The 14162-nt window shown below is 32.1% G+C and overlaps 1 protein-coding gene across 2 annotated transcripts; it reads left to right on the top strand.

Annotated features, from left to right (window-relative positions):
- The first annotated feature begins 419 nt into the window (after positions 1-419).
- LOC134705125 (insoluble matrix shell protein 5-like) lies at positions 420-12603 on the top strand. 2 transcript variants are annotated; one of them, XM_063563881.1, is made up of 10 exons: positions 420-500; positions 1686-1732; positions 2758-2873; positions 4533-4697; positions 5063-5109; positions 6009-6120; positions 6781-6948; positions 7745-7779; positions 8314-8368; positions 12540-12603. In XM_063563881.1, the coding sequence occupies exons 1-9, from the start codon at positions 498-500 to the stop codon at positions 8347-8349; spliced, it is 729 nt and encodes a 242-aa protein (XP_063419951.1). In that variant the 5' UTR covers positions 420-497; the 3' UTR covers positions 8350-8368; positions 12540-12603. The 2 variants fall into 2 exon arrangements, with proteins under 2 accessions (XP_063419951.1, XP_063419952.1); XM_063563882.1 differs by lacking the exon at positions 12540-12603 and adding an exon at positions 9483-9542 and having other exon boundaries at positions 433-500.
- The last annotated feature ends 1559 nt before the right edge of the window (positions 12604-14162 follow it).

The raw sequence follows: 14162 nt of genomic DNA, 5'->3' as shown, positions 1-14162 counted from the left end.
GTTCATTTTGAACAAGACAACTCTGAATGGTAATATAACGAAACCAATTTTACTGCAACAGATATGTATCCGACTATATATATTTCTTTTACGTGGTGCTCGAATCAAAAATATTTAAAAAAACAAAACGTATTAAAGAAATAAAAGCATATTAACAAAAATAAACAAATTATTATCGCCAAAACCGGGCAAAGAATCAGAATTTTGAAAGAGGGAGATATATTCATTAATTTCGAAGTGTATTAACACTTTCCTATCAGCAAACTTTATTTTAACAGTATCCATATTCTCATGCCAGTGCCTAAGAACTAAAGATATAGATTGAGATAAAATGTGTCCAAACGTAGTAACACAGTATGTAACATATGTTAATTTCCTCGACGTAAATACAAAGATTATCATTTGAATAAAGTAAGATAAGGTACTGTTGACTATGACCTTTGTCTTTATATGAGGTAATCTTAAAATTATTTTCCTGAATATCTGAACGCAGCAATATGGTAAGATTTTATAAGATCTATAGCGCAGGTCTGAATATTACTTGATTTTAAAAATTAATCTATACTGCACTTTCCCCGACACTTGATGCAGATTTTCTATACACATAATACAATAATAGGGAAAGCCACAGTGAACCCCCCGATTATTATTATTTTTCCCATTAGAAATGCGTTAAAAATAATTGTTCGGCGCACTTCAAATTCCCGCCCGCAAATTACTATTATTCCCGCCCGAAGATTTTTATCAATCCCGCTCGCAGATTATTATCATTCCAATATATAGTTTTTCTTTAAACTTTAATTATCTATGAAACTTCGTTTAGAATAACGGCAGATGTGTTCTAGTTCGCACTTATATCTGTCATGGTTATAAACTGCATTAAAGAAAAACACAAAACCACTAAAAAGACTTAACATTTATAAATATGCCTTCAAAGTTCCATTGAATCTGTGGTCTTTACTAAAAAAATCGGTTAAAGTAGATTTTTTATCACTTTTTAAAATATTCCGTCATATATTCCACCAAAAAAATTAAGATTAAAAAAAAGGTAGAATTAAACTTTCTGGCAAAACTCAGCCATATCGGTTTTTAAAGGTCAAATATACAGGAAACATAATTTCTGAACTTTAACACGTGTTTAACATTTGATTAATTGTTTAATGTGTTATCTAAATTATTATTCAAAAGGATAATACCCTTTTAGGGAAAATAATCTTCACCAGAATCCTAACTCAAATGTTAAGAAAGTCAATAGAAACCAATTTTAACCGGAAGAACATGACATAGTTTAAACAGAATAAATAGTATCAAAATGTGTTATTCGAATCATACCAAAACTAAAGCACCACTGTCTTCTGGGTAGATAGAACCTCAAAGACCTTTAGTCAGACAGTAATATCAAAGACCTAGCGATAGATATAAGACACGTATAATTCACGTCATAAAAAGCAATGTGAATAAATACACCTTTTTGATTGTTCATCACTTCAAATTAGTATTTCGTTATATTGTTCCCCTTATGGAAACAATTGTTTCGTAAAACAAATGCTGGTCAAAAGATGGCTAAACCTGTTAAACTCTATTCAGAAAAAGTTTTATGATTCGACATATGATTTTCGGATGCTCATCTCTTATGTCTTTGGTTTTGTTTGAAAACCTGATAATATAATCGATTTATTTTTCAGAAATCTCTGTTGTTGGTGTGTTTCTTTGCAATAACATGCGCCTCTAGGTAAGTAACGACTTTTGGTTATCATAATGACAAGGGAACTATATTACTAATACATAAGATTTAATCTTATATTCAATAGTTAAATACTTTGGTATATTAAATATTTTTTTCTATCATGATCTACTACCTTCCTTTCACTTTCTTTTACTTGTTCAATCTGCCCAGATTTTCCCTACGCATTTGCGCTGTAAAATTGTCAAATTTCTGACGCGAGTCTGACTAGTAGTTCACTGTATACAGTAAAACTGTAGGTGAATTAGAGTACGGGAACACAATAATCAATAGAAGATTATACTGACGATTTTGTTACATTCAGAAGAAAGTCTATGTAAACGCGAGTCTGGCGTAAATAGAACAATTAATCCTGTTATCTATGATGAATTTATTTAAATCAATACTATCCATGTCATATTCAAATAATACGTTCAAATGTATCAGAAATAGAAGAGAGGATGAATAACCTTTAATATGTCTTTCCCATTTAAAGACCAACAATACAGCAGAAATACATGAATATTTAGACTCGATATTAAACATCTATTGACTCTTGCGGATCATCTGTGTCAAAGAATATTAAAAAACAAAACGACTGAAAAGGATGGCAGACACCCCCAAGAAATTACAACTTCAAAATAGTAGTATACTCGATTAATATAAAGTAAAAGAATGAATTAACGAAAATATACAAATCATCAGTAGCATTGAAAAACTGGAGGTTGAGTACATTATTACTAAAATGACATGTTCATAAAACTCTTCATTGATAGGTTAACTAGCAAGGAGGCGAATGCAAATTGCGGGAGCTGTTTCTAATTTCTTCTCAAATTCGAATAGTATGTATGTTTTTGCTTGAATAAAATTGTCAACAATATAGGCATTTGCTAAACCCTATAAATACGTTCAGTGAAACGTTTGATTGAAGCATGAGAGCTAAACGTTTATAAAAAGAGAACGGTATCTTTTCAAAATATAAAATATACTTATTCAATCATTACCTCTTAACGTTTTTTTAAATTTGTTTGCAGCGTCTTAGATTTATACGGCGTAATCAATGTACTGTACTTAAAGGCAGACAGAGATGCCAACGGTATTATAACCATACCAGAATTAGATGGTGTTTACCAAGGATTCGATGTCAACCGTAAGTTTTTTAAACTTTTTTAAATAATTCACATGTTTAAGGAGGTTTGCCCCGTAAAAGTTGTGACTCAATGCCTAGTCTACAAATAGCCTACATTCTCATTTCCATTCTCAATTTTTCCTACACTACTTTGGGTCAGACCGTACATCAATCTCTGATGACGAGTGTTTTTGCTTCTATGTCTGTTTGTTTTACTTTGTTAACATATTTGTTTGTATTTAAATTAAACAAGATTATAAAACAATGTTGACTGCTGCACTCCTTTTTAACATTTAATATACTAGTATCATGATTGCTTGTTTTGTTAACACGTTGCTTGATACGATATTTCCGGGCTTGTTTTTCTTATCATGATGTCCTTGATAGATGATTGCTGCTCACAGGGAAACTATTAAACTAAGAGTTCCAAATGGTGAAGTTGAAATCATCCCTTCGTAAATTTTACGCACGCCATCACGAGTTGGTTGACTGTCATGGAATTGCAGTTTCACAGATGGTATCGGATATGTTCCTTATGTCGTTACTTAATTACCCTTCCCTTTTCACGATTGTGACCTACCGAATTAGACTTTTTACCGGATTTGTAGTAACATAAGCAACACGACGGGTGCCACATGTGGAGCAGGATCTTCTTACTCTTCCGGTGCACCTGATACCATCCCCAGTTTTTGGTGGAGTTCGGGTTGCTTAATCGTTAGTTTTCTATGTTTTATCTTCTGTACTATTATTTGTTTGTTTGTCTTTTTATTTTTTGCCCTTGCGTTGTCAGTTTATTTTTCTATCTATGAGTTTGACTATCCCTCTGGTATCTTTCTTTCCTCTTTTGATGTCAGTATAATGGAATTGTATGCGACTGTCAAACACGTGAGGGATGTAGCTAGCTATCAAATAGGTTTGATCTACCATTTGCTACATCAGAAATGCCTGTACCAAATCAGGAATATGACAGCTATTATCCATTCGTTGTATGTATTTCAGCTTTTGATTTCGCAAATTAAATAGGGTTTTGCGTTTTGAATTTTTCTCGGAGTTCGTTTTGTTTAAATCATTATTTCACATTTAGAAGGAACTTGTCAAATTTTCATCGTTTGGTGTCGATCACCCTTCACTCCGGCATTAAAAAACGAAAGGCTGATAACCCTGATGCATCCGTGTTTGCTATGCGATGTCATTCTTGTGCAGTACCTTGATTTGTATTTATGATCGATTTATGACATTCGGACTTTGGTAAACTGCTGTTGCATAAAATGTGATTTAGAAATGTCTTATATACATTATAATCCTAGACGAAATCAGAATTAAATCATCTTCTAGTTGCAAGGAAACAAAAGATGCACTGAATACAGTATACACATTGCTACATAGATGTTATAGGAATGAGTACATGCATTCGGTAGAACATTTAAGTTTTGACAAGCATATGAAGTAATCAACAAGCAAATCATTGTATCATAAGAAGGATTACAATTTGATAAAATTGTCAGGTTCAAACAAATACATTAAGAATGAATTAATAAATAGTAGATTATTAAAATCAATAACAAATTTCAAGGTAAAATATAGAATGGATAGTGTTTTGGTTTGGCCATGATGTTGCATATTTGATTCGACTTACAATTTTTGATTACCCCTTAGTGATCTACTATATCTCCTTTGCAGACGATGGCACAGTGACAAAGCAGGAGTTTGTGAGTTTCTGGCAGTTACTGACACACCAGTCAAAAGAGCATTCGGAAGCATATTTCTATCTGGCAGATCTCAATGACGATGGAATTATTAACTCTAAAGATTTAGCACCACTGCACCATGTTTTTGATCTTGATGGTAAACTTAGAGTCTATAGCTCCTTTATCAAGTACGAAATACGATACCAGTCATCATGTAGTCATATAATAGTAGAATCGTCAAACTTTTAATTTTAATGAAGTTTTAAAGTATATAAAAATATAATGTGAACACATCGAGTACACATAATATAGTTGTGATTCTTGTGAATTGTCGACCAAACATAAAATGTAGCAATTGTGTCCAGGGGTCAACATAAACATGTAAAACATTTTTTTGAGGGCTTAACTTTACTGATACCCATAAATTTGAATAACTTTTCATTGTCTGTCTACATAATTTGTAAAGGCTTATTTAAAGGAGATATTAAAATAGATTCACTATCAGAATCTTGATTTTTATAGGTAATGGTAATGTGACTGCCAAAGAATTTGGTGAAAAGTGGATGGGTGTAAGTAAATAAAACCAACAGTAGTATATCGCTGTTTAAAAGTCATTTGTCGATCGAAAGAAACGAATTCGGATTACAAACTAAAACCGAGGGAAACACATAAACTATAAATGGAAAACAAAGAAACAACAGGACACTGAAATGCAACAAATACGCCAACATCCATAGAAACTGTTTGAGAACAACTACAATATTCCTGCATTGGTATAGACATTTTGAAATCAATGGTTGTTTGAATCTGGTTTATGACTAGCCAAAACTCCCGCTTATATGACCATGTTAAAAAAATATCGCTAAAAGGACAACACTACGTGATAAAAATACAGTACAAACACACTCAAGAACACTTATAACAGAGAAACACGCATACAAATAACACAACAGGCAAACTGCAGAACAACAACGAACATCTTCCATCAACGACAGACAGCATAGGATAACGCAAACAGTGGCGAATTTTGTAACGAATATGTAATCTTGAATTTTATACAATTATTTTTATAATACTAGTCCAAACAATAATTATTTTCATAATACTAGTCAAAACAACTATTATGACAATGACGGTATTGAAAGGCTATTGAAAGGCTACTTCAGTATAATTTACATAAACATTTTGTCATTAGGTCGAAGTTCAAATGCTTTCAACTAGTTTCAACTAGTTTCATCAAAGGATTTACTTGATTGTGAATGTAAATATATGTTTATACGAAACAAGGAGGAATTTCGTCGAGCAAAGTGTAATATTGTTGGCCTGTTTATTTAGGTTGGTCTCCACCTTACACAGATAAAAGCTAATCAATCGAAAACACAATTTTAGTTTTGTATAAGGAACAATTTTTTTCTTATACAATTTATTGCATTTTTATTTTATTGCCCTGTAATGCAATATTTTCCAGATAATAAGAGAAACACCATTCACAGTGTTGTTTGTGAGGTCTGACTTGAATAAAAACAACCTCCTCAATAAGACAGAATACAATAACTTTTTCATATCATTCGATGCAGATCGTAAGTTGAGTTGTTGTCCTTAATGAATATGTCGATTAATGGAAATATGTGCAATGAAGTGTTCATTTAAAATATAATCCTAGAAGAAATCGACTTATTGTTTATTTTATTACCCTTTAACTTTTTTATGCTTTGATTTGAAGTATTGCTTCACAAACCAACACAGCGATAAGAAATGATATGCAGGAAAAGAAAACAATATACACTAGACATATTATTTAGATCCATATAAGTAATTCATCTTACTAAGAATGAACTTTTAATCATAAGTAGTTATCAAAGGTACCAGGCGTATAACTTAATACTCCAGACGTCTACATAAGACTAATCGCTGATGCGCAGATCAAAATAGATAGAAAGCAAAAGAAGTACAAATGTGAAGAGCATAATGACCCAAAATTCCAAAAAAAAGTGGCAAATATGTTTAAGGTTATCTATGACTAGGATCCGAAAATCCTTGGTATTTCGAATAATCAATACTCTTGTAAACAGTAAATTTATGAAAATTACCATATAATGGATAATCATGTCAACACCGAAGTGCTGACAACCGGGCTGGTGATACCCTCGGGCATAATTTTAATTTAATTCAGTGTTATTAAGTTTTAAACTACGGAACTTATGCATAGGCAATCCTCATTTGTATTTCACTTATTTAAGATGATGGTAAAGTGAGTAAATCTGAGATCGAGACGGCTTGGAAGGCAAATGGGTTTGCCGACACTGTAAAAGACTCTGACGTTCTATTCGATAAACTAGACAACAATCACGATGGATTTTTATCCAGTCCAGATATGAGCCATTGGTTTAACGTTTACGACACTAACCGTGAGTATATAATGAGTTATTCACCAGTCAACATCGATAGAGCTAGTAAAATGGAAATGTTGGGACGAGAGCACTTAATTTTTTGCGTTGTATTCGAAAACCCACTGTAAAAAAGAACTTTAAACTGAAATGCTGCAACATGAGTTCATATCTATAAAGACACAATATATTTCAATAGAAAATTCAAAGGGTCGTATGAACATAAGGTGATGTAATATAATTGCCAAATGCTACAATTACCCACCAAGGTTCAAATAAAATGGACACAAGCAATTAAAGGCAACCGTACGCCTTCAACAAAAAAAAAAGAAAAACTTGTACCATATAGGCGTCTATAAAAAGCTGCGACATGAAAAATGTGAAATAATGCAATTGAAAACAAATAACGGTCTAATTTATAACATACTAGTTTACGAACAACAAATCAACCAACGAGAACCACTAAACTACAGGTTCATAGCTTGGGAAAGGCACATACGGAATGTGGTGGGGTTAAGCATGTGTATGAGCGCTGGATTTTTCCCTATTAGGATATTGGTATTAATGCACTACATAAGAACACTCAGTTGTGTCAATTACAATTGGCCTAACTCACACGATCGGTACAAGGTACAACACAACTATCATAAAACAATAGATACAAAGCACTGAAGTAGATGTACTCGCAATTACTGAAAGCTGGTATTTAGTTTTCGTTTATTTTTACCTACATGTAATGGATAGCATAAACTTACTAAGATACTAAATATTTGAAACATTATTATCAAAATTACCTAAAAATGTATTTTCTCTGTAGATGACAGCCACCTTGATATTATCGAAACAGTTAAGGTAAGTTATAGTTTTTTTTATTACAACAACAGTTTAAGGTATTGACACTTTTTATATTGCGCGTTAATAAAGTTGTAGAACATTTGTATGAATTCACCTATAATTTACTTCAATTATATTCATTGTTTTTGCGACCAATTTTCTAACTGGAATGAAATAGAAACAGCAAAGTTAGCTACTTTTATTTTCAGAAATATATTGAACTTTTTTGATTTCATTTTAGCGTAGAAATAAAAGCAATTTTTAAAAACGATTTTCAATATTGAGTTTACCCCATTATAATTCGTCTTGTTTTTTTGTTTCCCATTGCTTACTTTTATTCATAAACAATGTTTAAATCTCAAACTTATCTTGACATTCATTCAATTTAAAAAGAAGATGTGGTATGATTGCCAATGAGACAACTATCCACAAAAGACCAAAATGACACAAACATTAACAATTATAGGTCACCGTACGGCCTTCAACATTGTGAACTTGAAAGTCGGGAATTGTATACATATTTGTAAATATTGAGTGTTTTGTGTATTTCAGATGTCCCTACTTCTTCCACCAGTTAATCTACACTAAAGAAATGACAGCAATCCAGGTATTTAATGGAACTGATCTTTTCGGATTACAGTTACAAAAAATACATGTTTTGAATTGAGGCAGTATGAGAGTCCTCAGTCTTTTTCGATATGTAAAATAGCAGATCACAATAGGTCAAGATAATTATGCAATCGATGCAGGAATACTCTTTCAATGAGGAATTGGAATATACATTTAAATAAACAAGTTACTGCTATTTTATCTTATAATTACTATAATGTTTTTTTTTTGAACGAACACAATTGTTTTATTCAGCTTATTAAGGGACGTTAACTCAGAAATTGTTTAGTTTATAAAGGAATCCACAGTATTTTGTTTCTCCTATTTTTGTTATAGAAGGAAGAAACGTAGAGTGACGCTCTTTTTTATTTTCAATATTCTGTTAATAATAGCATTTTTTTGTTCAAAATTATGTAATTTAGTTTACCTTCTATACACATAATAACTTTTTTGAAGGTATAGTCCAAATAAAATATGTAATTGTTTTACAACCATTTACTTGAAAACAAGCTCGGTAGCATATCAGTTTTGATATTTTTTATTATACAATGTACTTTTAAAAGAGGAACGAAAGATACATGTACCAGAGGGACAGTTAAACTCATAAATTGAAAATAAACTGACAACACCCGGCTTAAAATGAAAGAAGACAAATAGACAAACAATAGAACACAGGACACAACTTAAAAAATGAAGGAATAAGTAAAACGAAACCCACCAAAAAATAGGGGGGATCGCAGGTGCTCCGGAAGGGTAAGCAGATCCTGCTTCACATGTGGCACCCGCCGTGTTGCTTATGTAATAACAAATCCGATAAATAGTCACATGAAACATTTTGACAATAAGTTCTATTCTTGGTTGCCTACTAGTTTATCATGAATTCTCTGAATTCCTGTACAAGAAAAGAATAAACATAATTTACTCTCTTTTTGATAGAAATTTATTATATGATCTGAAAATAGAATAAAATGGTGTATCAAGTTTGAAAAATGGTTTTAATGAATTCTGATATTCAATTATTTTGTTTCATTTGTTTTTGATGAGTTGTATCACTATAAAATGAGCACATTCGTAAAGTAAGACGTTTTTTTATTAAATGTTTCTTTTTACAGATTGATAATGATGCAATCCAAAAGAAGTTTTCACCAACAACAAAATAAAATTGCAAACACATAACCCTAACTTCTGTATCAGTCTATTAACAGGGCACATTATGCTGCTTCGAAGTAAAAGGTATCTTTGGGCAATCAAAAACAACATTGTATTGGCGAGTGTCAAAACAACTAAAACGTGAACTCTGTAAAACCCGGTTTCATGGCAAATAAAACGTTAAATAACGGCAACAGGGGTATACCTCTGTTTAAAATTCATCAATCGATTGGGAGAAAATATATCCGGTTTACAAATTAAAACTGAGGTTAACACATCAACTATCAATGTAAAACAACGGAAAAAAAGAAACACTGAAGTGCCACAAAGGCAAACGCCAACATACAAAGAAAAGAACTATTTGATAACAACTGCCAGATTCCTCACTCGCTACAATTGAAGAAAAATAAGGTAGGTTGATCCTCCTTTTATGGGTACCCAAGTACCCCGCTTATATGGCAATGTTAAAAATACCCCTAAAATGACAATACTGTATGACAGGAATACAGGACAAACACAAGAACACATATGCACAGAGAAACGCAGAGACGAATAAGATAATGGTCGATATATAACATGTAAACCGGAAAATAGCAACAGACATCTTTCATTAAAGACAGCACAGTACAAAACAAAAAGTGTAGTATTTTGTGACGAATATATCATCTTGAAATTCAAAAAAATTATTGTCACAATACTAGTCCAAACAATTATTATAATTATTACGTTACTGGAAGACTATCTAAAATAAATTATGTGATGGCGACATAATTATTTGGACTTATATCCAATATTTTATCCATTGAAAATAGAAAATAAACTAGACTATACTGACAAATAAGACATATGTGAAATGTACCAAAAATACAGAATTCAAACTACAAACGATAAGCCATAACACAATGTCCAATGCACCCATAACAAAATGATCTTAGCTAAATAAATAAGTGTTGGATGTATTTATACAGAGACACTTCATATAGCAATGCAAATTCACACTCTGCAAAACAGTCATATTCGAAAATAGGTCACGCTCGGTACTTAGCAGACAGACGAAATAGATGTTAAACCACAATCTAAGATGTGGTAGAAATGTCTTAATTAACGTCGTAATTACAACCCCCTTCCCTTTCATGAATGTGACATACCTAATTAGACTATTTACCGGATTTGTAATCGCATAAGCAACGCGACGGGTGCCACATGTGGAGCAGGATCTGCTTTCCCTTCCGGAGCACCTGAGATCACCCCTAATTTTTGGAGGGGTTCGTGTTGTTTATGAAGTCCATGAAGTGTGAAAATGCACACGACTGTAACGTATCAATTAGGATAGGTAAACACCCTACGACGTAGCAGAGTATTGAGAAATGAGAAATTGATAATTTGGAAGTTGAAATCATCCCGTTTGTCATAGATTTAGGTGTAAATTGTTCATCTGTGTCAATAGTATGGAAAAGATCAAGGCGTGAAGCAGACCTTCTTGTATCATTAGTATTAATTTCACTGGAATATAAAAGATGTAACTACTGATTAAATAATGAATTATTCAGTGGAAAGAAAGTCCATATAGCTGAAAGTAAAAATTAAAGAATTTTGCATGGTACGTTTTCTTATTGTCATTTAGAAGGTTCTGAATGAATTCTACTTCATACGAGTACAACTACAACCCGTTGGAATACCGACTGTCTATTTAAATGTCAATCCTCCAAACTCATTAAATATTTCGTCGATTAAAAAGTCCAGCATTAACACTGTATAATCCGATTTCATGGCAACGAAAACGTAAACCTGTATAAACTGGTTAAATAGCAATCGAAATGTACTGGCACTGTATAAACAGGTTTCATGACATCACCAGAATTATCAATTTACGCAGAAAAATAAGTTAGATAAGTGTTGATTAAATGTTTGATATCAAAGTATAAATGTTATCGAAAGTTGTTAGATATATAAGTCTTTAACACGTCTTATCACAGAGTGGGTTGAATGTGTTAATTTGACCTATCACTCACAAACTAAACAAAAAACCATCCGACTTAATCTAGTTTTAAAGAGTCTGTCAAGCTAATACACCAATAATTCACTTCAAAATCACTTTTATTTGTAAAAAATATAGAAGAATAAGTCCTCCTTTTTTTGTTATAGAAGGAAGAAACGAACAGTGACGCCCTTTTTTATTTTCAATATTCTGTTAATAATAGCAATCTTTTTTTCAAAATTATGTAATTTAGTTTACCTTCTATTCACATAATAACTTTTTTTGACGGTATAGTCCAAATGAAATGTGTAATTGTTTTACAACCATTTACTTGAAAACAAACTCGGTATCATATCAGTTTTGATATTTTTATTGTACAATGTACTTTTAAAAGAGGAACGAAAGTTACCAGAGGAACAGTCAAACTCATAAATTGAAAATAAACTGACAACACCCGGCTTAAAATGAAAGAAGACAAACAGACAAACAATAGAGCACATGACACAACTTAAAAAAACTAAGGAATAAGTAAAACAAAACCCACCAAAAATCGGGGTGATCTCAGGTGCTCCGGAAGGGTAAGAAGATCCTGTTCCACATGTGGCACCAGTCGTGTTGCTTATGTAATAACAAATCCGATAAATAGTCACATGAAACATTTTGGAATTCTGTGAATTTTTTTTATCATTTTGATATTTCAATGTTATACAAGAAAGAGCAATCCTAGGAACTAGCAGTAATTCTCTTTTGGTACTTTCAATAAGTTCTATGTTTGGTTGCCTACTAGTTTATAATGAATTCTCTGAATTCCTGTACAAGAAAAAGAATAAACATGATTTACTCTCTATTTGCTAGAATTTTTTTTACACATAATATGATCTGAATTTAGAATAAAATGGTGTATCAAGTTTGAAAAATGGTTTTAATGAATTCTGATTTTCAATTATTTTGTTTCATTTGTTTTTGGTGAGTTGTATCATTATAAAATGAGCACATTCGTAAAGTGAGACGTTTTTTTTTAATTAAATGTTTCTTTTTACAGGTTGATATTGATGCAATCCAGAAGAAGTTTTCACCAACAACAAAATAAAATTGCAAACACATAACCCTACCTTCTGTATCAGTCTATTAACAGGGCACATTATTCTGCTTCGAAGTAAAGGTATCTTTGGGCAATCAAAAATATCATTTTATTGGCGAGTGTCATGGCAACTAAAACGTGAACTCTGTAAAACCCGGTTTCATGGCAAAAAATCGTTAAATAACGGCAACAGGGGTATACCTCTGTTCAAAAGTCATAAATCGATTGGGAAAAAACGTATCCGGTTTACAAATTGATCTAAACACATCAACTATCAAAGGAAACAACGGAACAAAAGAAACACTGAAGTGCCACAAAAGCAAACGCCAACATACAAAGAAAAGAACTATTTGATAACAACTGCCAGATTCCTCACTCGCTACAATTGAAGAAAAAAGGTGGGTTGATCCTGGTTTTATTGGTAGCCAATTACACCACTTATACGGCAATGTAAAAAAAATCCCTAAAATGACAACACTGTATGACAGGAATACAGGACAAACACAATAACACATATGCACAGAAAAACGCAGAGACGAATAAAATAATGGTCATTACAACATGTAAACCGAAAAATAACAACATATATCTTTCATTAAAGACAGCACAGTACAAAACAAAAAGTGTCGTATTTTTGTGACGAATATATCATCTTGAAATTCATACAATTATGGTCCCAATATTAGTACAAACAATAATTATAATAATAACGGTACTGAAAGACTATCTAAAATAAATGTTGTGATGGCGACATAATTATTTGGACTTATATCCAATATTTTATCCATTGAAAATATAAAATAAACTAGACTATACTGACAAATAATACATATTCGAAATGTACCAAAAATACAGAATTCAAACTTCAAACGATAAGCCATAACACAATGTCCAACGCACTCATAACAGAATCATCTTGCCTAAATAAATGATTGTTGGATGTATTTATACAGAGACACGTCAAATAGCAATGCAAATGCACACTCGGCAAAACAGTCATATTCGAAAAAAGGTCACGTTCGATACTTTGCAGACAGACGACATAGATGTTAAACCACAATCTAAGATGTTGTAGAAATGTCTTAAGATAGTTTGAAATTTAGCTATACTTTTTGGACCTTTGGATTATAGCTCTTCGTCTTTTATATAAGCTTTGGATTTCAAATATTTTGGCCGCGAGCATCACTGAAGAGACATGTATTGTCGAAATGCGCATCTGGTGCAAGAAAATTGCTACCGTTAATTTTATTGAAACAGACACATCGTATTGATAAACCAATTCATGATGGTGTCCATAAGATTTACAGAGTGACAATTTGACTCTTTCCTTAACATAACTCTACTGAAGCAGTGTCTGTGTAAGAAGCACTCTCCTGTTTATGAATATAGTGTGAAAAAACACGACTATAACGTATCAATTATAATATGTAAACACCATACGACGTAGAAGAGTGTATGTTACTGTTGAGAAATGAGAAATTGATAATTTGGAAGCTGAAATCATCCCGTTTGTCATAGATTTTAGTGTGAATTGTCCATCTGTGTCAATAGTGTGGAAAAGATCAAGGCATGAAGCAGACCTTC

The sequence above is a fragment of the Mytilus trossulus genome, chromosome 2 (genome assembly GCF_036588685.1).
Source record: "Mytilus trossulus isolate FHL-02 chromosome 2, PNRI_Mtr1.1.1.hap1, whole genome shotgun sequence".
NCBI lineage: Eukaryota > Metazoa > Mollusca > Bivalvia > Mytilida > Mytilidae > Mytilus > Mytilus trossulus.
This window is presented reverse-complemented; position numbering and strand designations above follow the sequence as displayed.

What these genes read in the sequence shown, in the direction of transcription:
- LOC134705125 (XM_063563881.1), top strand. An exon ending in TTGGTGAAAAGTGGATGGGT is followed by an intron (nt 5,110 to 6,008) that starts GTAAGTAAATAA and finishes AATATTTTCCAG; the next exon opens with ATAATAAGAGAAACACCATT. An exon ending in TAACGTTTACGACACTAACC is followed by an intron (nt 6,949 to 7,744) that starts GTGAGTATATAA and finishes TTTTCTCTGTAG; the next exon opens with ATGACAGCCACCTTGATATT.